Here is a 23,236-nt window from a genome sequence, read left to right as displayed (position 1 = left end):
CGCTGTAATACATACATATATTCATACATGACCTTTGTATTATCAATACAGCAAATTAAAAATAATAAATAATACTCCTCATCATTTTACCCATACAGACCTGTTGCTTTCTTGTATTTTCTGAATTCCCTTGGAAAGGGAGTGAGTGCACTCACTTTTGGATTTGTCTATTTGGTACAGGAACAGCCATTTTTGTTTAATTTCACAGCTATGTAAGATGGCATGAACAGAACTGAGATTGGAAGGCACATGAGGCAGGGCCTTTTCAACCGTGACCCCGAGAATTTGCTGTTTAAGGATGTCACTTCCTCACTCTGGGCTTTCTGGAGAATGCTAAAACTCTTTTATTCTGTAGGATCTTTGATGGGCTTTTTCCCTGACATGATGATTTTGTCTGATTTTTCTTGGACTGTTGTCTTCATTATATTGTTGATTACTGCTTGGCATTGAGACCCAGCAGGGTGCAGTGGTGAGAGTGTCAAGCTAGGGTATGGGATACCAGGGTTTGAATCGTTACTAGAGGTGGGCATGGACCGGGAAAAACCCATGGGCTGTGGGCCCATGGTCTGTGGCATTTCACGGACTATGGACCATGAACTTTTCACAGTCCAGCACCGGTTCGCGAACCGACTGGTTCATTGGTCTGGGCTGGCACTGGAGCACTTTAACCCCCAGGGCCGCTTGCCAGAGGGGCTGGGAGGCTTTAACAGACCACGGACCAGCGAAAAGTCCATGGGGTGCATGGAAAACGGGCACCCCATCACCCACCAGTTCATGAATGCCAAACCAGCCTGGTCCGTGTTAAGTTTTGGTTCGTTTTCCGGCCCGTGCCCACATCTAATCGTTACTATGACGTGGAAGCTTGTTGGGTGACCTTGGGCCAGGCACCCACACGCACAGCCTAATCAACCTCACAGGGTTATTGTGAGGATAAAAATGGAGAAGACATGTAAACCATTTTGGGCCTCCATTGGGGAGAAAAGCAGGTGATAAATGAAGTAAAAAAATTAATGAATAAAATACTGGTTTTATGGCTGCTTTTACTGCTTTGGTTTGTTTTGAGGCTGCTGCGCATTGCTGCTTTTGATTTTAAGATGGGAGGTGTTCATAGAGAAGTTTATTTCGTATGGCCAAAGGCCATCACAATTAGAAGAAAAAAGAATGAAAATATGAATCGAAGGAACATAAAATACAAGAGTTAACAGAGATTATAGTTAAAATAAATTAAAATGAGATTAAAATACAACAGATATTCCTTGCCCAAAGACACAAACACGTTAAGACGCACCACAATGAGTTAGGCCTCAAGAGCGGATCTAGCCTGAATTTTCTTGGTGACCGTGATGATATCAGGTAAGTAATGTACAGATCTATATCAGCTAGAGGAGGAAGATAATTTTCTCCACCACTGCACACAAGCTGAGACTTGAGGAGTTTAGATCTGAGCTCTGAGTAAAGGGCACAGAATGGAATATAACAAGCAGAGGACCTGCAGGGACTTGCAATGGGCATCTCATTTCCCCCTCCCTCACTATTGCTTCTTTCACTTCCCAAAAGTCCCCAGAGCTTCTCCCCTTGTCCTACTATCTTCTTCCCACCCTTCAGCCAACCTACCTTTACTTGCTGCTTTCAGTTTTCCTTCCTTCCCTCCCCCTGGCAGCCTCTACCTGCCAATACTATGGCCGAGTTGTGTAATGCTGACTGCTGGGCCAGGCCCAGTTGCGTGGCGGGGAACCTGCAAAAGGTGGGGCGGGGGGAGCACCTCATTTTCCCTCTGAATTCCCTTCCCCACACTTTTCCCTCTCCCCATACCTTCCACTGCCTTTTGTATTCATCGCTCCAGTCTCTGGATTTAAGTATTCACAGATTTGTCCATGTGGAGAATGAGATAGATTGATGGGGAAGATTCTCCGGCTCCGAGGCTCCACAGAGACACATGTTAATGTGGCAGTTGGCATAAACCGAAAGCCGACTGCTATGAAGGCTATTCTAAGTTTATGAAAGGGGATGGTGGACAAGAACAAAGCTCTGTTGTGGCACCTTTTAATCAGGCCAATTATTGGGGGAGAGGACGTGTAGATTTATTGTTGCAGTCTGACTCCACCTGTTGGTTTCAATGTTCAAATATTTGGTAAGCTGCCTTTTTGTCCCACCTACCCAACTGGCAGGTGGGACAAAAATCCTCAAAATAAACTTAGTGTTATTTGCAGCACAAAAATAAAAAAGGGAATCAACCAAACACCTGGGCAATAAAAAAAGTCTTCCCCTGGACCACCAGTCCAGCCAGCTTGGTATTGTCTCCCCTGATAGTGGCTCTTTCAAGTACAGAAAAGTCTTCCCTGACACCTGCAGCCCAAGACCCTTTCAGCTGGAGATGGGCAGATAGAGAAGATAAAGGGCCCAGCAACAAGCCAGGCTGAATGGCCCCTGAGCACTACACCCAGTGCTACGGGGACCTCCTCAGGCCAGATCTGGCTAGCAGTGCCAGTGAGGGCTGGCTGTTCACTGGCTGCTGCTCCCCACACCACTACTGAATTGGTGCAAGAGGTAGCAACAGGCAAGCCAATAACCATCGTAGATGCTGCAGTCCAGGTCTGACTTCATTGGATGCTGCAGAGCCTCTGGAGCTTGGCTTGTCCCTGGCTGTCAGGCCAACCAGGACCTTCCCCGGTAAGTTAAATAGCCAGCCTGCCCCCAGCTGGAGTTTCCAGGGATTAAATGGAGGACTTCCTTCAGGCACAGCATGCATTCTAGCACAGGGCAATGGTCCCTCACAGCCTCTAAAAAGACCCAGTATCCCACCGTTAATACTGGGCAGTCTGCTCGTTTGCAGTACCTGATACAACCAGAAGGATCTTCCTTCCCACTTTGTCGATGAAGAGAGCAGCCACCGCTGTGAAAAAGACTTGTATGGACCCCACAATGACAGACGCAGCACTGCTGTTCTGAAAGCGGAAGAAACAAGCGTTTCAAGGCATGGCACCTTTACTCTGATCCTCACTTCCTTTGCAAGACAAGAGAACAAGGAACAGACCGAATATCTGCTGGAAAGAGTTTCCATGTCAGGAAACTGTGCAGCTGTACAGACCAAAGGTCTGTCTAGTCTGGCATCCAATAGCCTGCAGTGGCCATCTGGATGTTCCCTTGGTTCCCAAGAGCAGGATCCTCCACTACTGCAGGTCTCAAGCAACTGACATTCACAGACACATGATCTCTGAACACAGATGCTCCATTTCAGCATTAGGGGCTTATGATACACATCACCATATGGGTCTCAAGCGCACACTGCCCTGAGATGGACCCCCAAATGATCACCCAGGACATTCTCAACATTTCTCCTCTTGAGGTAGGTGGGACAGAGAGCACATGACTGGCTCAAGGTCATCTGAGAAGGGATTAGAACCCAGAGCACTCTAATCAACCACATTACCCTGCTGGTGTCTCCACTTAAGGCCTCAGCTATCCAGGAGGACCTAAAACCCAGTAATTTGAATCCGAGGAACTCAAGATATTTCAGAATTTTTTTTCACAGTTAATAAGCATCCTATGGAGATACAGCAAGCCATGTTAGTCTGCCTGTAGCAGCGGAAAAGAGCAGGAGTCCATTAGCACCTGTAAGACTAACAAAATTTGTGGTAGGGGATGAGCTTTCGTGAGTCACAGGTCACTTCTTCATTAGTGAGTCACAGCTCACTTCTTCTGTATCTGAAGAAGTGAGCTGTGACTCAAGAAAGCCCATCCCCTACCACAAATTTCATTAGTCTTATAGGTGCTACTGGACTCTTGGTCTTCTCTGTTGCAATAAGCATCCTGTTAGTTTTCATGTGTGGCTCACATAGTGGTTCTCATAGGCAGCAGCACGAAGGAAGCTGTGTTAGACACGTCGAGAGCAGAAATAAACTACGGTCCGCTGACCTTGAAGTTGGCCTCCTCAAAGATGGTTTCCGCATAAAACATGATGGCGTTGATTCCTGAGACTTGCTGGAAGATCATCATGGTGACTCCAATTAGGAAAGGCTTGTAGATGGCTGGATTCTTGAATTCTGCTATGCCCAGCCCTTGCTACAGAGAGAAACACAAGGGAAGTTAACAACATTGGTCATTTCAGAGATGGGGGATGGGGTGGTGAAAAAATCAAGATTCAGAAACCTAGGAAAGGGCTTTAAAAAGGGGTTTTGACACAGTCAGGGAGGAAGAGAGGCCTATCAATGGCTGTTAGCTATAATGGCTTAGATGGAAACTCCATGTTCAGAGGCAGTGTACTTCTGAATGACAGTTACTGGAAGGGCAGCTGCAAGAGAGGGCTATTCCCTTCTTTCCCTATTAGTAGGCTTCTCACTGTGTGCAACAGGATGTTGGACTTCACAGATCTTTGTTCTGACCCAGCAGGGCTCTTATGGTCTAGCAAGACCAGGAGGTTTTCTCCTGGTTCGGCAACTGGACAGGAAGGAATATAGGGTATCCCTCAGGGACAAGATTTGGCCGGGGCCTCTAGTTGTTGATTCCTGAAGGCATTAAGCAGCTCCATTAGATTCCATTAAGCAGCTCAGTGCTGGACAGAAGAAAGGCCAGGGAGCGCTGAAGGTCTGCCAAAGTGTTTTGGGTAGGGCAATCAACAGGAACTGCTGCTAGCTGTTCTCCTCTGCCCTGAAAAGCCTAATGCTGGCTAAGCTGTCAGGAACTGTTTTTCTGTTTCCTGTAGGAATCCCTGCCGTCTTCTCTGCCTGCGCCCTGGGACATACCTGCTCGCCAGCATTTGCTTCGATCTCGCTGCATTCCCACTCATGGTCCACCAGGGGTCCCCGTAGAAACTGCAGTGCAGCAATAGCTTCGGCGCGCATATTCTGGCACAGCAAGAAACGAGGCGTTTCAGGCATGAAAGCCATAATCCCGAGCATGAAGCAAGGTGGGATGCAGCCCAGAACTGCAAGCCAGTGCCACTCCAGCACCATGCCTGAGAGGGAAACATAAAAAGATGCGGAGTTTTTAGGCACTGCCCGGTTTGTGAGGCCTGCCGATGATAACCTTTGCTTCCCAGATAACAGCTTTTCCATGTCTGTATTATGCCCCATGCATTTATGATGTGGCATTCAGCCAAATGCGTGTTGCATTTGGCATACCGGTGTGCATAATTCTGGAGCGACACATGAAACATGCAGCCCATGCCTCCAGCAGCTCTGCTTAGATCAGGCGCTTTTCCATTGTAGCACAAATACACAAAGTTTACACTTCCGCATTGGATAAATCAGGTGCCAGTAAACAGATGCCTCTTGCTCACCATGTATGTTTAAACAAGTGGCTTAGGCAACATGAAAATGTTATTATCCTTGTTTAGAGTATATCTTAAATCTGGTAATTTTAAAATCTATGCTATTAAAGCAGGACAGTTACAAGACAAAATTTACTGTTGGGATTCTTGCAGATCTCCCCTGTTCTAGAAAGTGTTGGGTTAATATAAATAATCATGCCCCCAAAATGTACCTGCATGAATTAACAATTCCCCCAGTCTGAAAAGCTTTTACAAGACCTGGGGTACAGACCTTCAGATGGAAAATACTTAAAATTCCAGCAGTTCAACGTTGCGGAATTTGTCACTAATGAAAAAATGAAGACAATGTACTTTATATCTTACAAGAGGAGGACGTGCAGAACTTGCAAGGGGAAAGGAATTCTTCTTCCCCATCTCCAATTCCAACCCTTTTGGTCAATTTTCCTTCCCTACTAGTTCTGCATCTCCCCTACACACACTTTGCCCTCCAACTTCATGCCCTCACTCCTCTCCCCCATCACTGACTTTTTTTCCATTGTGCAGTAGATGTCCACTGAAATTTTGTGAGACTGTCTCGTGAGATTTCAACAGTTGTGTTGCCCAGGTATTCCAAAATGGTCGCTGAGATCTCAAGAAAGGCTCAGCACAAACTGTTTCATGTTTATTCTCTCTCCCCCACCGTTCTCTCTCCCCCTCCAGGTCTGTAAAAATATCACTCCAGTTCTCGCCTAGCCCCACTGTGTCTCTACGCATGGAAGGCAACAGAAAAGGTCTGCACCAATGCCGAATCCAGGAGAAAAGAAGAAAACAAGTGGGAGAAATATTGTATTTGTAATTACAGATCCCAATATGTTTTGTGCTTGGCTTTGTTAGGGAGTTTGTAGAGCAGCAATCCCTTTTAATTTCCACCTTGATAAACGAAATGCAATAGGACAGCGATGGCGAACCTATGGCACATGTGCCACAGCTGGCACGCAGAGCCCTCTCTGTGGGCACGCGAGCCAAGTTGCCGATTGCTAGGACCAGGTCTCATTTGGAGGGAGAACGCCTGGAATGGCGTTCCAGTAATTCTGAGCAGAGATCACATGGGTTTTGGCCCTGCCCACATGATTCCTTTTCCTCAAGGCTGCCTCCCTGCTGCCCGTCTCTTTAGCAGCAGGAAGCGGAGGCAGCAGCCGGGCTGCGGGGGCTGGCTTTCTAAAGAAGAGTAAGCTGCTTTGATTTAACTTGCTTTACTTTCAGTTGTGGCTCTTGAGTAGGGGTGTGCAAGCCAAAAATTTTCGGCTAAAGCTGAAAGCAGAAAGCCGAAAGAGGATTCTCTTTCATATAAGCTGAAAGCCGAAACGGCCAGCCGTTTCGGCTTTCGGCTTTCGGCTTACTTTCGGCTTTCGGCTTTTTCAATGGGAAAATGCCTCCGGCGTCTTCCCGGATGTCTGGGGGAGGCATTTTCAAACCGAATCAGCCCAAAATTGGTGGGGATATTCCTCTAACCCCTCTCTACAAACCCCCCAATTTTCAGACCGATTGGACTTTGGGGGGCCATGTTATGGCCCCCCAAAGCAGGTCCCCCTATCCTCCCATAAGAAAGCGAAGGAGCAGCATATTGTTAGCATGCTGCTGCTCATCTTCTTCATTATTTCCTATGGGGAAAAATGAAGAAGCAGGCTTCCTTTGCCAGGGGTGGCATTTTGCATGCAAAATGCCCCCTCACCCTCAGGGGCCCTTCTCCCACCCCTCCTCCCACCCCCCACCAAGGCTCAGCCTGCTCCCACTTGGGGGGGCCATTTCATGGCCTCCCCAAGTAGGTGCTCTTTTCTCTACCACTGACAGCTGGGGGAGGCTTGTCTTGCCAGGGGTGGCATTTTGCATGCAAAATGCCCCCCAGCCCTCTGGGGCCCTTCTCCCACCCTTCCTCCCACCCCCACCAAGGCTCAGACTGCTCCCACTTGGGGGGGCCATTTCATGGCCTCCCCAAGTAGGTCCTCTCAGCCCCTAAAGTCCACCCCTTACAGCCCCACACAAACCCAATTCCCCCCCAGCTGCCACACACAGACCCAAATCCCCACATTAGCCCCTCACAGACCCAAATCCACCCCCACCTGCCCCACACCCATAACCCCAGGAACAGGCTGGCAAAGGCCAGCCCTCTCCCTTTGTTCCCTATGCTGGGAACTTCTAAACTCTCTTTCCCTGGGCAATTCTGCACAGCCCAGGGGTGCCACAATGGTGGGCACACTTCTGAGTGCCAGCTGGTCCCTGTGAAAGAGCACCTGAACCACAGACACCCTCCCTCAAATTCCCCCGCCACCTACAGAGATGGCTGGCCAGCCAGCCCCATTGTTCCCTATGATGGGAACCAACTGCACAACAAAGAATAAAACAAGAACAACACAAAATAAAGTTTTTAAAAAATTATTTTCTCCCTTCCAAAGTACAAGTAGGCAAAGCATTATGACACATTACACCAGCAGTCCCCCACACAGAAAAATAACACGACTCACTTAACATCAGAGAATCACAAAGCACGATTCCTGTCAAAAACACTTTATTTCTTGAACAGCTTTAGGTTGCACAGCAGGGGGGAACACCAAAGGGCATGGCAGCACTATCTTACACAAAAATAACACAACTCACTTAACATCAGAGAATCACAAAGCACAATTCCTGTCAAAAACACTTTATTTCTTGAACAGCTTTAGGTTACACAGCAGGGGGGAACACCAAAGGGCATGGCAGCACTATCTTACACAAAAATAACACATCTCACTTAACATCAGAGAATCACAAAAACACAATTCCTGGCAAAAACACTTTATTTCTTGAACAGCTTTAGGTTACACAGTAGGAGGGCACAACAGGGCATGATAGCAATGTACTACAAAAAATAATACAACCCACTTCACCGTTTTTGACAGCAATTGTGTTTGTGTGATTCTCTGATGTGAAGTGAGTTGTGTTATTTTTGTGTAGTACACTGCTTTCCTGCTCTGTTGTGCCTTCCTACTGTGTAACCTAAAGCAGTTACAGAAATAAAGTGCTTTTGACAGCAATTTTTTGGGGTGATTCTTTAATGTGAAGTGAGTTGTGTTATTTTTGTGTAAGATACTGCTTCCATGTCCTTTGGTGTTCCCCCCCTGCTGTGTAACCTAAAGCTGTTCAAGAAATAAAGTGTTTTTGACAGGAATTGTGCTTTTGTGATTCTCAGATGTTAAGTGAGTTGTGTTATTTTTGTGTAAGATAGTGCTGCCATGCCCTTTGGTGTTCCCCACTGCTGTGTAACCTAAAGCTGTTCAAGAAATAAAGTGTTTTTGACAGGAATCGTGCTTTGTGATTCTCTGATGTTAAGTGAGTTGTGTTATTTTTCTGTGTGGGGGACTGCTGGTGTAATGTGTCATTATGCTTTGCCTACTTGTACTTTGGAAGGGAGAAAATAATTTTTTAAAAACTTTATTTTGTGTTGTTCTTGTTTTATTCTTTGTTGTGCAGTTGGTTCCCATCATAGGGAACAATGGGGCTGGCTGGCCAGCCATCTCTGTAGGTGGTGGGGGAATTTGAGGGAGGGTGTCTGTGGTTCAGGTGCTCTTTCACAGGGACCAGCTGGCACTCAGAAGTGTGCCCACCATTGTGGCACCCCTGGGCTGTGCAGAATTGCCCAGGGAAAAAGAGTTTAGAAGTTCCCAGCATAGGGAACAAAGGGAGAGGGCTGGCCTTTGCCAGCCTGTTCCTGGGGTTATGGGTGTGGGGCTGCTGGGGGTGGATTTGGGTCTGTGAGGGGCTAATGTGGGGATTTGGGTCTGTGTGTGGCAGCTGGGGGGGAATTGGGTTTGTGTGGGGCTGTAGGGGGTGGACTTTGGGGGCTGAGAGGACCTAATTGGGGAGGCCATGAAATGGCCCCCCCAAGTGGGAGCAGTCTGAGCCTTGGTGGGGGGTGGGAGGAAGGGTGGGAGAAGGGCCCCAGAGGGCTGGGGGGCATTTTGCATGCAAAATGCCACCCCTGGCAAGACAAGCCTCCCCCAGCTGTCAGTGGTAGAGAAAAGAGCACCTACTTGGGGAGGCCATGAAATGGCCCCCCCAAGTGGGAGCAGTCTGAGCCTTGGTGGGGGGTGGGAGAAGGGCCCCAGAGGGTTGGGGGGCATTTTGCATGCAAAATGCCACCCCTGGCAAGACAAGCCTCCCCCAGCTGTCAGTGGTAGAGAATGAGATTAGAGCACCTACTTGGGGAGGCCATGAAATGGCCCCCCCAAGTGGGAGCAGGCTGAGCCTTGGTGGGGGGTGGGAGGAGGGGTGGGAGAAGGGCCCCTGAGGGTGAGGGGGCATTTTGCATGCAAAATGCCACCCCTGGCAAAGGAAGCCTGCTTCTTCATTTTTCCCCATAGGAAATAATGAAGAAGATGAGCAGCAGCATGCTAACAATATGCTGCTCCTTCGCTTTCTTATGGGAGGATAGGGGGACCTGCTTTGGGGGGCCATAACATGGCCCCCCAAAGTCCAATCGGTCTGAAACTTGGGGGGTTTGTAGAGAGGGGTTAGAGGAAGGTCCCCACCAATTTTGGGCTGATTTGGTGGGAAAATGCCTCCCCCAGACGTCCGGGAAGACGCCGGAGGCATTTTCCCATTGAAAAAGCCTAAAGCCGAAACGTTTCGGCTTTTTTTCTTTCGGTTAGCCGAAACGTTTCGGTTTAGCCCGAAACGTTTCGGCTAACCTGAAAGAAGCCAAAACACTTTTGTTTCGGCTTTCTTTCGCCTTTCAGAAAGCCGAAATGCACATCCCTACTCTTGAGTGAGTGAGAGAGAGAGAGAGACAGAGTGCTTGCAAGCCGGGCTGCTGGTGTAAAGAAGGGCAAACTGCTTTGATTTAACTTGCTTTACTTTCATTTGTGGGTCCTGAGTGAGTGAGTGAGTGAGTGAGAGAGAGAGAGAGAGAGAGAGAGAGAGAGAGAGAGAGAGAGAGGTTAATTAGTTCGGACAACTGTATGAGTTGTTTTTTCTTAACTAAAACCTCAGTATTCAGGCTTAATTGCAGTGTTGGCGCTTTGAAATAAATAAGTTGGTTTTGTGTTGCAGTTTGGGCACTCGGGCTCAAAAAGGTTCGCCATCACTGCATTAGGATCTATAATTACAACATAAAACATCTCTCCCACTGCACCTTGTTTTCTTCTCCCTTCCTGGACTCCACACACTGGGAATCGGGTTTGGAATTAGCCACAAGATATTGTTCCCTCCATAATGCTTCCAGGCACAGGTTTGAGATTCTTGATAACTACTCCCCTGATCAGAGGGGGTCATGACAGTACCTCTGATTGCCTTGATACCTTATGCTATGAATGTGGCCAACAGGTCACTATTCCCTGCCAGGAAGGTCATTTAATATAACATTTGGAGTGCACTCAAGTGTAGCTTGATCTGAATGTAGTCTCACTGGGATTGCCCACCCAGGAGTACCCAGTCCCAAACTATCAAATACTAGACATATGGAGAATTGCAATAACCTTTGGTTTCCAACAAATAAAAATGAGAACAATGTGTGCGTGTACGTGTGCGGCCAGCCACTGACCCCCTTCCCCCCGGCCCAGAACGGATGCAAAATGAACAGGAGACCAAACATGCAACGTGGATACCTGCTACATAGGCTCCCAGGATGCCGGTCACCACCATCAGCTGAACACATGAACCAAGCATGCCTCGCACCTTGGAGTGGGCCACTTCAGAAATATATATCTAGGATATGCAAGCAGGGAGAGGGCTATGCCAAGCGATACAAAAGAAAACTTTTTTATTTTATTTTTATTTATTCACATCATTTATAGTTCGCTTTTCTGAGACTCAAGGCGGATTACATAGTGTGAGATTAGCACAGTCAATATCAAGGACATTTCAATAAACATTTCACATAGGGTGAATCAGCGCAAGTTTACAAAGACGTAACATTAGCAAAAAGTCCAACACAGAGTTGAAGAAATGCTGAAACGTTTCTTCAGGTACGGCATTCTAGCTAATCTCACAGCATTTTAGCTGTATCTGAAGAAGTGAGCTGTGCGACTCACAAAAGCTCATACCCTGTCACAAATTTTGTTAGTCTTATAGGTGCTACTGGACTCTTGCTCTTTTCATATGGGCTCTTCTGATCCTTAAAACAATTCTTTAAGGCTGACTGGGATTATTATTCCCACTTTGCTAATGATGGGGGCAATGACACTGGGGGCTGAGCTGAGAGGCTTAAGTTACAAGCCTAAGAACGCCTTCCTGGGAGTCAGCCCCACTAATAAAATGGGACTTTCCTCCAACTCTATCTGCTTAGGATTGTTCCCTTCATGTCTTGGCTAAGGCAGGCTGATTCCTTGGCTGAGGTGAGATTTAACATGGGAAGCTACTTTATACTGAGGTAGGCCATTTTTCCATCTGGCTTAATATGGCCGCTCTGACTGGGTAACAGCTCTTGGGGGTCTTGGGTAGAAAAACGGGTAGGAGGACATCGCTGCTAACCGAGATCCCCCTAACTGAAGAAACTGGAGGGCTAATCCCCTGACCATTTGCCATTAAAAATGTGCTCTGCCATTAAGATACAATCCATCTTGACTGACTCTCCCAGATCTCAGGCAGAGAAAACTCATTCCAAACATCTGCCACCTGAGACCTTTCAATCAAAGGTGGTACAGATTGAGCCTATCAATCTCGCACGGAGGCCCTCTTTGGAGGGGTAAAAAGCAAAATTTTCTCTTTCTGTTAAAGAATATAAAGATTCCCATTTATAAAACCGAAGTTAACATTGTTTCAATAGCAGACAGTTATTTTTTTCCACCACGTCCACGAGAAAGAGCAAGGACATGTTTTGTCTTACCGGAACCACCAAAGAGGTGACGCCACTGGCCACTCCATTCAGGAGCCGGCCGGTGAGAAGCATCCCGATATTCTGGGCAGCGATGATTGTCGTGAAACCAATGACATAGGGGATTGAGCAGAGCATCAGGCTCAGCTTCCGGCCGATTTTATCCACCACGTAACCTCCCAGGATTCCACCAGCTGCAGCACCCAGAGTCACTACAGACTGCAAAACACACACATGTTGCACGATGAAAACAGACCATTTCAAACTCTCAGGAGGCAGGGATAAAGAAATAGATCTGGAGCAGAAGCATCCCCTATTTTCTTATCATAAAATAGATAATAAGACTTTTCTTTTGTACTCATATATATTATTTGTTAAATATAGAAGGCATGTAGAATGTTGTGAAAGTAATACTGGACATGCAATAATGATGTAGTTGCAAATTATTGTATTTTATAGACTGTGGCTGAATCCACATTACCTCAGCGCGTCCCGGTGTTGCACTAAATGTTTGCTAAACACCCGGAAGTATAGTGTCTTTCTAGCGCGATTCAGAAATCGCGCTTGAAAGACGCTATACTTCCGGCTGTTTAGTGAACATTTAGTGCAACACCGGGACGCGTCGAGGTAATGTGGATTCAGCCTGTGTCTTAAAAATGTAATGAACGGAATGTTGGGGAGAAAATTTTGTTTCATATACTTTGTTACATATAATTATTTCTGATTTACATAATTATGTTATATAATCTCTTTTTCTTTTCTGTACCCCCCCCCATATTATCACTCTGTTTTTTAAAATTAAAAGTATATAATTAAAAAAAACTCCCAGGAAGAGGCAGCAGCATTTTGTAATCAGTGATCGGATTTTGATTGTGAGCTCCTTGGGGTCAGAAACCTGACTATGTTATGGGCCTCTGGATAGCCTCATATCCAGACGGCACTATATATATTTTCAGTTCAAAGGCCAGTCTGGCATAGTAGATAAGAGTGTCGGACTAGAATCTGGGAAATTCAGGTTCAAATCCCTCCTTCCCATGATGGTTATTAGGTAACATTTGGCCAGTCGCATGCTGTCAATCTAACCTTTCTCATATGGTTGTTGTAGGGATAAAACAGAGGAGGAAGGAGAGCTATCTGTACTGGCCTGAGCTCCTTAGAGGAAAGGCAAGATAAAAACGTATTTGACAGATGGATATTTTTTTCATTAACAACAACAGGCAGTAGGACTGGGGGAACTGAAGTCTGAAGGTCCAAAAGAGGCTGGCCTTGTTTCATTTACTGTACTTTGGGGCCCTCAGTATCGTTGGAATAGGACTGGATCCAGAGAAGTTGGGCACAGGTCCCTCAAGACTGGAAAAGGTTCACCAGGGTGCCATCATAGCTGCTATCCTCACTAGACACAGATAATCCCAGAAATCATCATTTCTTGATCATTTATTCTTCTGCCTTTCTTCCATCGTGCAACCCAAGCCAACTGACAGGAGGATTCCCAAGAGGTCTCCCTTCCAGGCACTGGCCAGAGCCACACCCACTTGGCTGCAAAAAGGCAGCTGCATCATGCTTTGGAATACAAGGATTGTCGTCTGTGGTTATCGCTCCCTTCCCCAGAAGAGCTTGTGCCCTGAAACTTCTGCACCCAGCAGGCTCAACTCTAGCAGGGAAGCCTTTCCTTTTATTGCCCATCCATAGTTAGGAGAGAAAGCTGCACCTCTTGAATTTCTGCTTGCCATTGAGCTCTATAAAGGCACCAAAGTTTTATTATTACATTTATATCAGCTCCTCAAGGACTGCCTGAGAGGGCATTAGGGTTCTATTGTTCTGTCTTTTGTTGCAAAGCTTCTGTTCCCTTGAACTTTATTCAAAGCTCTCCTCCTCTGGTCCAAACCCTTAGTTATCCTCCCCTTCTGCAACTAAGGCTTGATTTAAATGAAATACTAATGAAGCAAAATAATTCTCCTATGGTCCTCTATAGATACATGATGTATTGTTTGAACTGGGCTATTAACAGAGCAAAGCAGCAACGGGCACTTAACTAGCACACCAGTGCAACACCCCCCCCCCCGAGCTACAAACCTCTAGCTCATGAAATAAAAAGAGCAGAAGAAATGCTCGTACCAGTAGCTGGCTGCCTGCCCCGGATAAAAGTGCCAGAAGCAGAATGGATCCACAGGATCCAACCCATAGTCATTTAGACAAAGATATTTTTGCTTCCAGAGAAAACTGCCAATCTCTGGCCTGGAAGGGTTCTAGGCTAGCATTCATTAAGATGTATTTTTTGTCAGTCTTTGATCAATCAGTTGTTTTTGTTCACCCAGCAGAAACTTAGGTGTTTCCAGCATACACACTTACATCAGGTTTTTCGGGGACTCAGTTCACAAGGATCGAATCCACTTTGGGCCCCTGTAATTCCACACTTGAGGGAGTCGAACTAAAGTGTCTGTTTACTTTTTCTGCACTAGAAAAATGCCCCGGTTCCTGCTGTGGCCATTCTTTTTTTGTCTGTTGATTGGCTGAGGAAGGATTCGTAAGTTTCATCTGCTGAAGACAAGCCAGTTTCCTCAGTTGATGGGCTGAGGAAATTTGCAAGGGTTTTTTTTCCTTTGAATGCACTAAAGTTGCAATGTTGTAACACCGGCCTCGGCAATATTTACCGCTTTTGACTGCATAACTCTTCAGGTTTTCTTCTGAATTCTGGACACTTAAATCCCACTTCAAATTTCAATGCGCTGTTTCAAGCGTTCCATTCTGAATTTTCTGCCTGTGCTTTTTGCTCAGGCAGAAAATTCGGAACAGAACCCTCAAAATGCCACACTGAAATCTGATGGGGGAATTTAGCGTCTGGAAGTCGGAAGAAAACCCAAAGAGTTATGGGGCCAAAAGCGGCAAAATTCTCCTGTGCAAAAGTGGCCAGTGCTGGGTTTTTTTTGAAAAAAGAGATTTATTTCTTACTGCTGAGGTTAGTCTGTACATACAACAAACTTTTCAGTCCATTCTTAAAATTTCTTTTAGCCATATTGCAGCTGATGGGCTTATGACATTTCTAATTTTTTAAAAAATATATATTGTATTTTGTCAAAGTAAAAAAAAATGCAAGCGGCATTTTTTTTACTTTGACAAGATTTTTTTCCAATGCACCAACATTGCAACATTATTGTTTAAAAAAACATTTTAAAAAGAAAAAAATCTGGATTGGTTGCTGTTCAACCAATCAGGATACAGGAGGATAAAAGAGAGGGTGAAAGGCAGGGCCAGAACCAGGCCTCATGCCAAAGAAAGCATTCTGCACTTCAAAAAAGCTCCGGTTTGACTTCACTGGAAAAAAAAATCGGGGTATGTGCACAGGAACAAAAAAACATACAAAACCCAAGGAAAAATAAACTCTGCAGCTGATGTAGTCTTTTACCATGCAAAACACAAAAATATCATGGAAGCAGTTTGGAGACTGAATTGGGGTATTTTGACCATCCGTGCATAACTCTGGAAAGAAACTGATGCAGTATGAGGCCAGAATCAATGAAAAGGCCCAGTGTGGAAAAGTCCTTACCCCAAACCAAGATGCTTGGTTGTCATCAAGCCTTAAATTTGGATTAATGCTTTTCTTCAGGGCTGGAATCGCTGGGGAGCTGTAACCAAGGACGAACCCGAAACTTAGCGGTCCCAACACAGTAGCAAATGTGGCCAGGTAGAGATTTCGGTTCCGGACTCTGCTGCAAGAGAAGCAGAAGCAAGTCAAAAAGATAATGCCTTCTCCACAGACCATAAAGTTAAGCAGAGCACAGCGCTCAGAATGAATCTAGTGCTTAGAGTGCAAAACCAGCAAGTCCCGGTTCAGATCCCTGGAAAGTCACTCAGTAATTTCGGGCCAGCCACACTTTTGCAGACTAACCTACATCACAGGGTTGTTGTGAGGATAATATGAAGGTGGGAAACAGTCATATATATATGGATGTGCAGGGACAGAATGATTCGGTTTTCCCACTTTGGAATTTCTGAAGCAGGAAAAAGAATCGGAAATAAGCGATTTCTGAAGCGGCAAGTCTCTTCAAGAACTGCTTGTTTCCCCGCTTTGGTATGCTCTGTGAAGATTCGGAGCACTCTGAAACTTCCTGCCCCACCGCTTATTTCACTCAATGGGAGGGGGACGAAGCGGTTCCCTCTGCCCCCTCCCATAGGGTGAAATAAACAGGGGTGGGGCTTCCCGCACATCAGCTGGCCTGCAGGGGGGATTCCCACCCCCGCTGGCCAGCTGAAGTTTAAAGGGCCATTTCCGTGCTGCTTGGCTCTTTAAACTTCCGCTGGCCAGCGGGGGGATCCTCTCTGCTGGTCAGCTGGAGCCAGCTGCAGGGTTTGAAAGCACCCTGAAGCTTCCCGAAGCAACTCGAATTGCTTCAGGAAGGTTTGATTCAACATGTTCGAATTGGGGCCCGATTTTTTACGAATTGGGTCCGATTCGGGTATTTTTCCCAAACTGGAAACCCAAATCGCACACCCCTAGTCATGTATGCTGTCCTGTGCTCCCTGGAGGAAGGTTAGGGATAAAAACATAATAGATAGTAACAGAGTTTGTTTTAACACCATCGCAGATGGAACTATTCAGTTCCCCTCCTCCCATCTGAAAGTCTTCAGAAGCTGAAAACATGAACTACATACATTGGGTTTATTTATTCAAGTCATTTACTAGCTGCTTTGCTGCCCCTTGTAACTTAAAATAAAATGATATAATCAGTAAAAAATAAAATCATTGGTTTAAACTAGTTTAAAACTAGTTTAAAAGCAGATAAAATGCTACATGAAATACTATGAAATGTAAAGGCAGCAGAAAAAAACCCAGCATGAAATATGGTGGGAAAGAGACAACAGCATACAAAATTGTAAATATGGCAGCTGTATAAATCAGTTTCTGCCCTAAAGAATTTTTCTAGTGATAGCCAAACAAACTCTGGGGTAGTGGTTTCACAATCTGATGAACCACTGAAAAATCCCTGCCTCTGGTAGGCACCCACTTAATTTCAGAAAGTGGAGTGAAGCACACAGAACATTTCTTGAGATCCTGATCTTTACTAATGCAGAGGAGTTAGCCGTGTTAGTCTGTGGTAGCAAAATCAAAAAGAGTCCAGTAGCACCTTTAAGACTAACCAACTTTATTGTAGCATAAGCTTTCGAGAATCACAGTTCTCGAAATGCATCTGACGAAGAGAACTGTGATTCTCGAAAGCTTATGCTACAATAAAGTTGGTTAATCTTAAAGGTGCTACTGGACTCTTTTTTATTTTGATCTTTACTAAGGATCCACAGATAGGTCCAAGTGAAATCTGTGCTAAAAGCAGGGCCAAAAATCTCAAGTTACCTGGAGGCCAAAAATCTTAAGTTACCTGGAGGCTCCTAAGAATTTTGACACCTTCAAGTGTCTTTTTACCTCTATAGCTTTAAAAAAAAATAATTTGGATCTCAGGAAAGTTAATTTTGTGCTGAATACCAGATGCAGTCCTCAATCATTCTTTTCCTGCAATCAACTCTGCAGTATGCAAGTGAATGCAGTGTGACTGTACATTGGAACATGTGTTCCCTTACCTTGGAGTCTGCCTCTGCACGTTTGGAATTAGGGGCAGACTTTCCAATTCATTCTTTTCAGGCATGTTTGAATCGCAGCACCTCTCTTTCCAGAGTTAACCAGTGTTCACTGTAATCCAAGAAGTCTTGTTTGTGGAGAGGGAGGGAATAGACCTCAAAGGCACATCAGAAACAATTTAGTAAACCCTAGATGAGTCAATCTCATCAAGGGACTGCAGAAGGAGATCCGATAGTGCAGAAGGTTGTTTTAATAAATTGCTCTTGAAGGAGAAACTTGAAATGTGCCAGTTCTAAAGGAGGCATTTCCAGTTAATTTCAGCTCTCCAGGTTTCTCGCTTCCCGTGATGTGTTTTGAGTGCACAAGTAACCATCTGATTTTGCAGTCACCGAGAGGGAAGTGTTGGTTATGATTTATGATTATGATAATGATTAGCAGAGTAGAGCATTGCACAGCAGATAATCACAGAGACATGTGTGTTCAGCTTCTAAAATAATGTTTACTACATAAAGGATAAAATAATAAGGGTTACATTGGTGATAAAATAAAGAAGAGCTAACTAGCTTCTACGTCCTTACATGCTGGTTATAATGGTGGAACTGACTAGAGAGTAAATGGCGTCCTGGACAAAGGAAAAAATGTTAATTGCCCCCAATAAAGCTGGTCAGCCAATAATTAATCCTAGATTTGTTCATTAGGCATGCAACTCCCCTTTGCCCTGGCGGGAACAGTTACTCCACATCTAACTGGCCTCATGCTAACTCATTATGCTTAGCTAAACACAAACAGATTAACCCTTTCACGACAGAAGAGAATGACACTTGTAAGATTCCCAACAGGAAGGCACATGTGAACTCACCTTCAGAGCATAGGTGGACTTCAGGTCTTTTAAGATTTACTTACTATTTTATCAAAATGCCCACAGTCAACCAGTCTGTTCTTAAATTTAAAACAAATATTTTCCTAGACTCTCTCACCATCTAACCATAGTTAATCAATGTCTGCACTAGGGTTGCCAACTCCAGCTTGGAATATTTCTGGAGATTTGGGGACACTGGAATTTGGGAGAAGGGGAGCTAAGTGGTATGTGATCTTTATCATACACCATAGAGTCCACTCCCCTCGAAGCTACCATTTCCTCCAAGGGAACTGATTTCTAAAGCCTGAAGACGAGCTGAAATGATGGAAGAACTCCAGGCACCATCTGAAGATTCGTAACTGTAGTGTGCACTCTTGATGAAGACCCTCAGAAGTTTTGCTGGATCAAACCAACTAGTGTAACATCCTTTGCAAGAATCCAAGCAACCATCAGGCACTGGGTGTACCCCTGGAAATTGGCTAGGGGTCTGCTGGTAGACCACAGTCTACTTTCTGCCTGCCCTATCCCCTACTTTAGAGATAGTGAGCATAGTCTTGTTGGATCAGACTAGTTTAGTCTAGAGTGCTGTCAAACAGCAGCCAGCCAAATGCCTCTAGCCCTTCCCAAGCAGGTAATAAAAGCTATCCCATTGTATTTGCCCACAGCAAATCTAGCGCTCAGAGATATACTGCCTCTGAACCTAGAGGTTCCATTTAGGTATCATGGTTCATAAACATTAATAGTCTTTTGTGAATTTCCTATCCCTTTTCAAAGTTACCCAAGTCACTGGTCACCACCACACCAGTTGCCACTTCATGTATTGTATGGAAAAACTTCTGAAGTTACTACCCATCAACTTTTTTGGGTGATCTTGAGTCTTAAGAATTGTGAGGATGCAACAAAACTTTCTCTCTCCGTCTCATTCATAATTTTGTAACATCTATCACATCTCCCTACAGCCATCTGTAAAATATTGAAGAATGTGCTGCACAGCTGGAAAAGGGCACAATACTGAGTTTAAAGAGCAGCACATGAACATAAGAAGAGCCCTATAGGAACAGACCAATGGTCCGCCTAGTTCAGGAACCTGTTCACACAGGCATCAACCAATTGCCAGGAGGGCCCAAAAATAGGGCCATTGGGTCCAAGGCCTTCCCCGCTGTTGTCTCCTAGCACTGGGCTAAAGAGGTTTGCTGCCTTCAAATATAGAGTCTCCCTTTCATCTCCAAAGGCTAGTAGCCATTGATGGACCTCGCCTTGATGGATCTGTCTAATTCCCTCTCAAAGTCTTCCATGACTACAGACAGCAGCAATCAAAGGGAATACTGCCCACATTGCTTTCTTGCATGGCTGAGGACGCAGTCCTTTATGTACTTCCTTGGGGGCAAGCATCATTAAATGAAGTGGGATTCACTTCCAATGAAACACGAGATCAGCCAGTTAGCACTGCCACGGGAGCGAAAGCTGCTTGGGGCAAGTTTTTTGTAACTAGAATGGCAAAGAGTCCAGTGGCACCCTGTGGACTAATAAAATAATGATGGGCATCAGAAGGGTGAGCTCTGACTCTCAAAAGCTTGCGCTGGAATGAATTTTGTTAGATTTTAAGGACTCCTTCCCTGGGCCGCTGAGCTGGAATTCATATGCAGATTTGGTAATGCAAATTTGGGCTCAATAGCACCTGGGACGGCAGCGGGTAGAATACTACAGAAAGCAATTGTGCCACGTTGTTCATCTTCCTTTGCCAATTCACTGATAGTTGAGAGTAACCCACACCCACAATGGGATCATTTACTCTTTGGACTGCATCTTTTTTCCCTCTGCAGTAACACGTAGCACACTTCTAACACGGAATGTTGGGGCATCTGGTCTCCCTCTGTGCTAACTCCTCCTTTATTGTTGGCATGTTTGTACATATGCATGCATGTATGTATACATAAAATATATCTGTCAATTGACAGTAATCTTCATGCTTCTGAAGAAGTGCGATCTGGCTCTCAAAAAAGAAGGTATCACAATAGATTTGTTAGTCTTTAAAGGGCCACACAGTTCTTTGTTACTCTTTGGTTTTCATTGCAAGGGGCTAAAATAGCTGCCCCCCTGGAATATCTAACAATCAAAAACTTTTCGGCCAGTTAGGCATTTAAAAGAAAAATAAATCCTCTTGGCGAGGTTGGCTCATTCACCCCTGAAGTTAACCTAGTGATTCAGAGCCTGGTAAACAAAGGCTTTAGATCATCTGACCTCAGCAGCAATCAGCAAACTGTTGATCTACCTTGTGGCCAAAGGGGCGGGGGGGGGGGGTGAGTAGATACAAAGCCTTAGATGACCTTGCGTCTATTGATCTCAGTCACAAAGTTTGCAAAGTCTGAGCTTCCCAGCAGGCAGGGCTAGCTAGAACGACTGCATTTGGCCCACTTTACAGAAATGGTTCCCCAAACTGGACATCTTAAAAACTAAATAAAATAAAATTAGAGGGTGACCTGGAGAAAGCTGTATACAGTAAAGTCTCAATTACGTTCAAAAGATTTAAGAACAGCTATTTACTCTCTCTGCATCTCTACGCTCAGAGGTAGATAGAAGTACTGGTGCCCAACACCTAAAACAAACTTTGATTTCAACTACCCTCTGTAAGCAGAGGTGGTAAAATTGACAGAGCCACAGGAATTGGCACATAGGAGTCTGAAAGCTTTGGCTCAAATAAATCCTTTAGTCATTAAGGTACAACAATACTCCTATTTTTTGTCTGCGAACAGACTAACATGGCCGTGGCTACCCTTCTAGAATTAGCCCAGGTATATGAAAAATATAGATCAAAGAGATGTAAAGAACTACAGGGAGGAACTTTAGTTTCAGGTGGGTAGCCATGTTGGTCTGCAGTAGAAGAGTGAGATTCTAGTCCAGTTTGGCACCTTAAAGCCAGCAAGATTTCCAGGGTTTAAGCTGTCAAAAGTCAAAACTCCCTCATCAGTCACAGGGTAGGGGTTGAATCTGCAAACACAGACATTTGCTCCAGAGCTGCTGATCAAAACAAGGTACACTCATACCTGCTTTGAAAAGATTACCATGGCATATCTGCTTCCTTCTGACAGTCAAAAAGAAATTGTGCTTTCTCCAGCCCATAAATTCCTGATTTATGTGCCAGATCAGAATATTGCACAAAAAGAAATGAAGTTTCCAGGGTGCCCAAGTGCCCATCAAAAGAGTAGCCTGCTGTATCTCTGCATGAGTCACAGCTCTATCTTTACTACATCCCAATCTATCTCTGCTAGAGTGTTAAAGAGTTACTTCCACCTTGGGGGTGGGGGGGGGGAGATTACTTAAAACAGGCACATGGAAACAGAAAATTTCTTTGATTGTTTCAAAGCAGCACATTAACCACTAAATCATGAGGCTGTGTGAAGAATGATCAGTCTCTTCAATGATTGTTCTGTAGAGGCACCAGTCTTTTGAAGAGAAGTCAGAAGATTATTTATTTCAGGTCTTGGGGAAAACCTTGTATCCCAGCCAAAGATCACTCAGTGTTGTATTTTAAGAACTTTGTTTAAAATCACCCGTTACTCTTGAAAATGAATCACAAATATACAGAAAACTCTAGCATATGTACATGAGATAATAAGTTAAAAACCCTACTTGTTATATCTTCTGTTACCTAGCCTGCATTTATAGATAAAACACAATTTCTAAAATTCTTGCCAAGCTTTTTCAGAAAAGATAAGATAGTCTCATTGCAACCCCATTTGAGAATTTCGGAGGTTTTAGGGTCTGTCAGAGCCTCACATAATTTTATTAAACCATTTAATCTGTTTCCTTTAAAGGTGTGATGTTAAACGCCTCTGAGCATTCTAAAGGATCATCTGGCACCACGGGAAATGATATTAGCAAGTTGTCAGGGATGCTCTAGTATTCAGACAAAACTCTATGGTTTAACCAAATTCTAGAGTGTCCTCAGAGATGCACTGGGGAGGGGAGTCCCCACCCCCAGCAGGAACTTGGCAGGCCTACACCATAACAGCCCATTCTCAGAGGAACCTCTTCCTCACTTTCCCACATGAATCTCTGCTACAGGCAGTTAATTTGTTCTAACTGGGAGACACCCAGATCAGTGACTCATACAGAGATACATAGTTTAGGTTTTTTCATAGGTGCACAGTTCTTACTATAAAATTAAAACATTTTCAGATGTTTCCTGAATTAAAACTGGAGGCAAGTCTCAGCTAATAGAGGTCCAAGAGATGCTGGTTTCAAACATTTGCCTTTCCAAGGATCAGGCAGGATAAGCAACATGACATTTTCTCTGATGAGAACAACTGGGATTCTGTAATCCTCTTTAAAATAAAACCACCCACTGTATACACCAATGGAAAATGCTTCTTGCTTCCAGAAGCTCAGGCAGAAATACCTCAGATAAATATCTAGTGGAGAGGGTCCCTGGATCTCTGCAGGCTCGTGCCTGGTGCCCAAAAGAGGGCTGGATTCCTCAGAAGGCATCTTTCAAGTTGTCAAGAAAGGAATGTTGCAGCGCTGTCCGGGCTGCTGTCAGTAGGCCAGCCTGATCCTTAGCCCTGAGTCATGTAGAAACAGGAAAAAAAGGAAGAGATAGCAACCAACTCCAGGAAGAAGCAAAAGCAAATCTTGTGACTTCAGAAGTTGTGTTTTACCGCTTTCAGGCAAAACTGCTGGTTTTCGCAATTTCAAATGCCTCTCTGTCTCTAT

The 23,236-nt window shown here is 45.0% G+C and overlaps 1 protein-coding gene across 1 annotated transcript in view; it reads right to left on the bottom strand.

Annotated features, from left to right (window-relative positions):
- Positions 1-23,236, bottom strand: part of SLC2A8 (solute carrier family 2 member 8) — a 36,316-nt gene that overhangs the window by 5,813 nt on the left and 7,267 nt on the right. Inside the window, exons 2-8 of the mRNA XM_054997401.1 lie at positions 22,923-23,085; positions 15,640-15,802; positions 12,108-12,314; positions 10,888-10,987; positions 4,743-4,954; positions 3,916-4,062; positions 2,837-2,945 (exon numbers count right to left, since the gene is read on the bottom strand). Coding sequence (XP_054853376.1) covers positions 2,837-2,945; positions 3,916-4,062; positions 4,743-4,954; positions 10,888-10,987; positions 12,108-12,314; positions 15,640-15,802; positions 22,923-23,011 — 1,027 coding nt within the window. The 5' untranslated portion in view covers positions 23,012-23,085. The remainder of the gene's footprint in view (positions 1-2,836; positions 2,946-3,915; positions 4,063-4,742; positions 4,955-10,887; positions 10,988-12,107; positions 12,315-15,639; positions 15,803-22,922; positions 23,086-23,236) is intronic.

Source organism: Eublepharis macularius, chromosome 14, assembly GCF_028583425.1.
Source record: "Eublepharis macularius isolate TG4126 chromosome 14, MPM_Emac_v1.0, whole genome shotgun sequence".
In the NCBI taxonomy this organism is placed as follows: Eukaryota; Metazoa; Chordata; class Lepidosauria; order Squamata; family Eublepharidae; genus Eublepharis; species Eublepharis macularius.
Note: the sequence above shows the minus strand (reverse complement) of the source record. Positions and strands in the feature narration are given on the sequence as shown.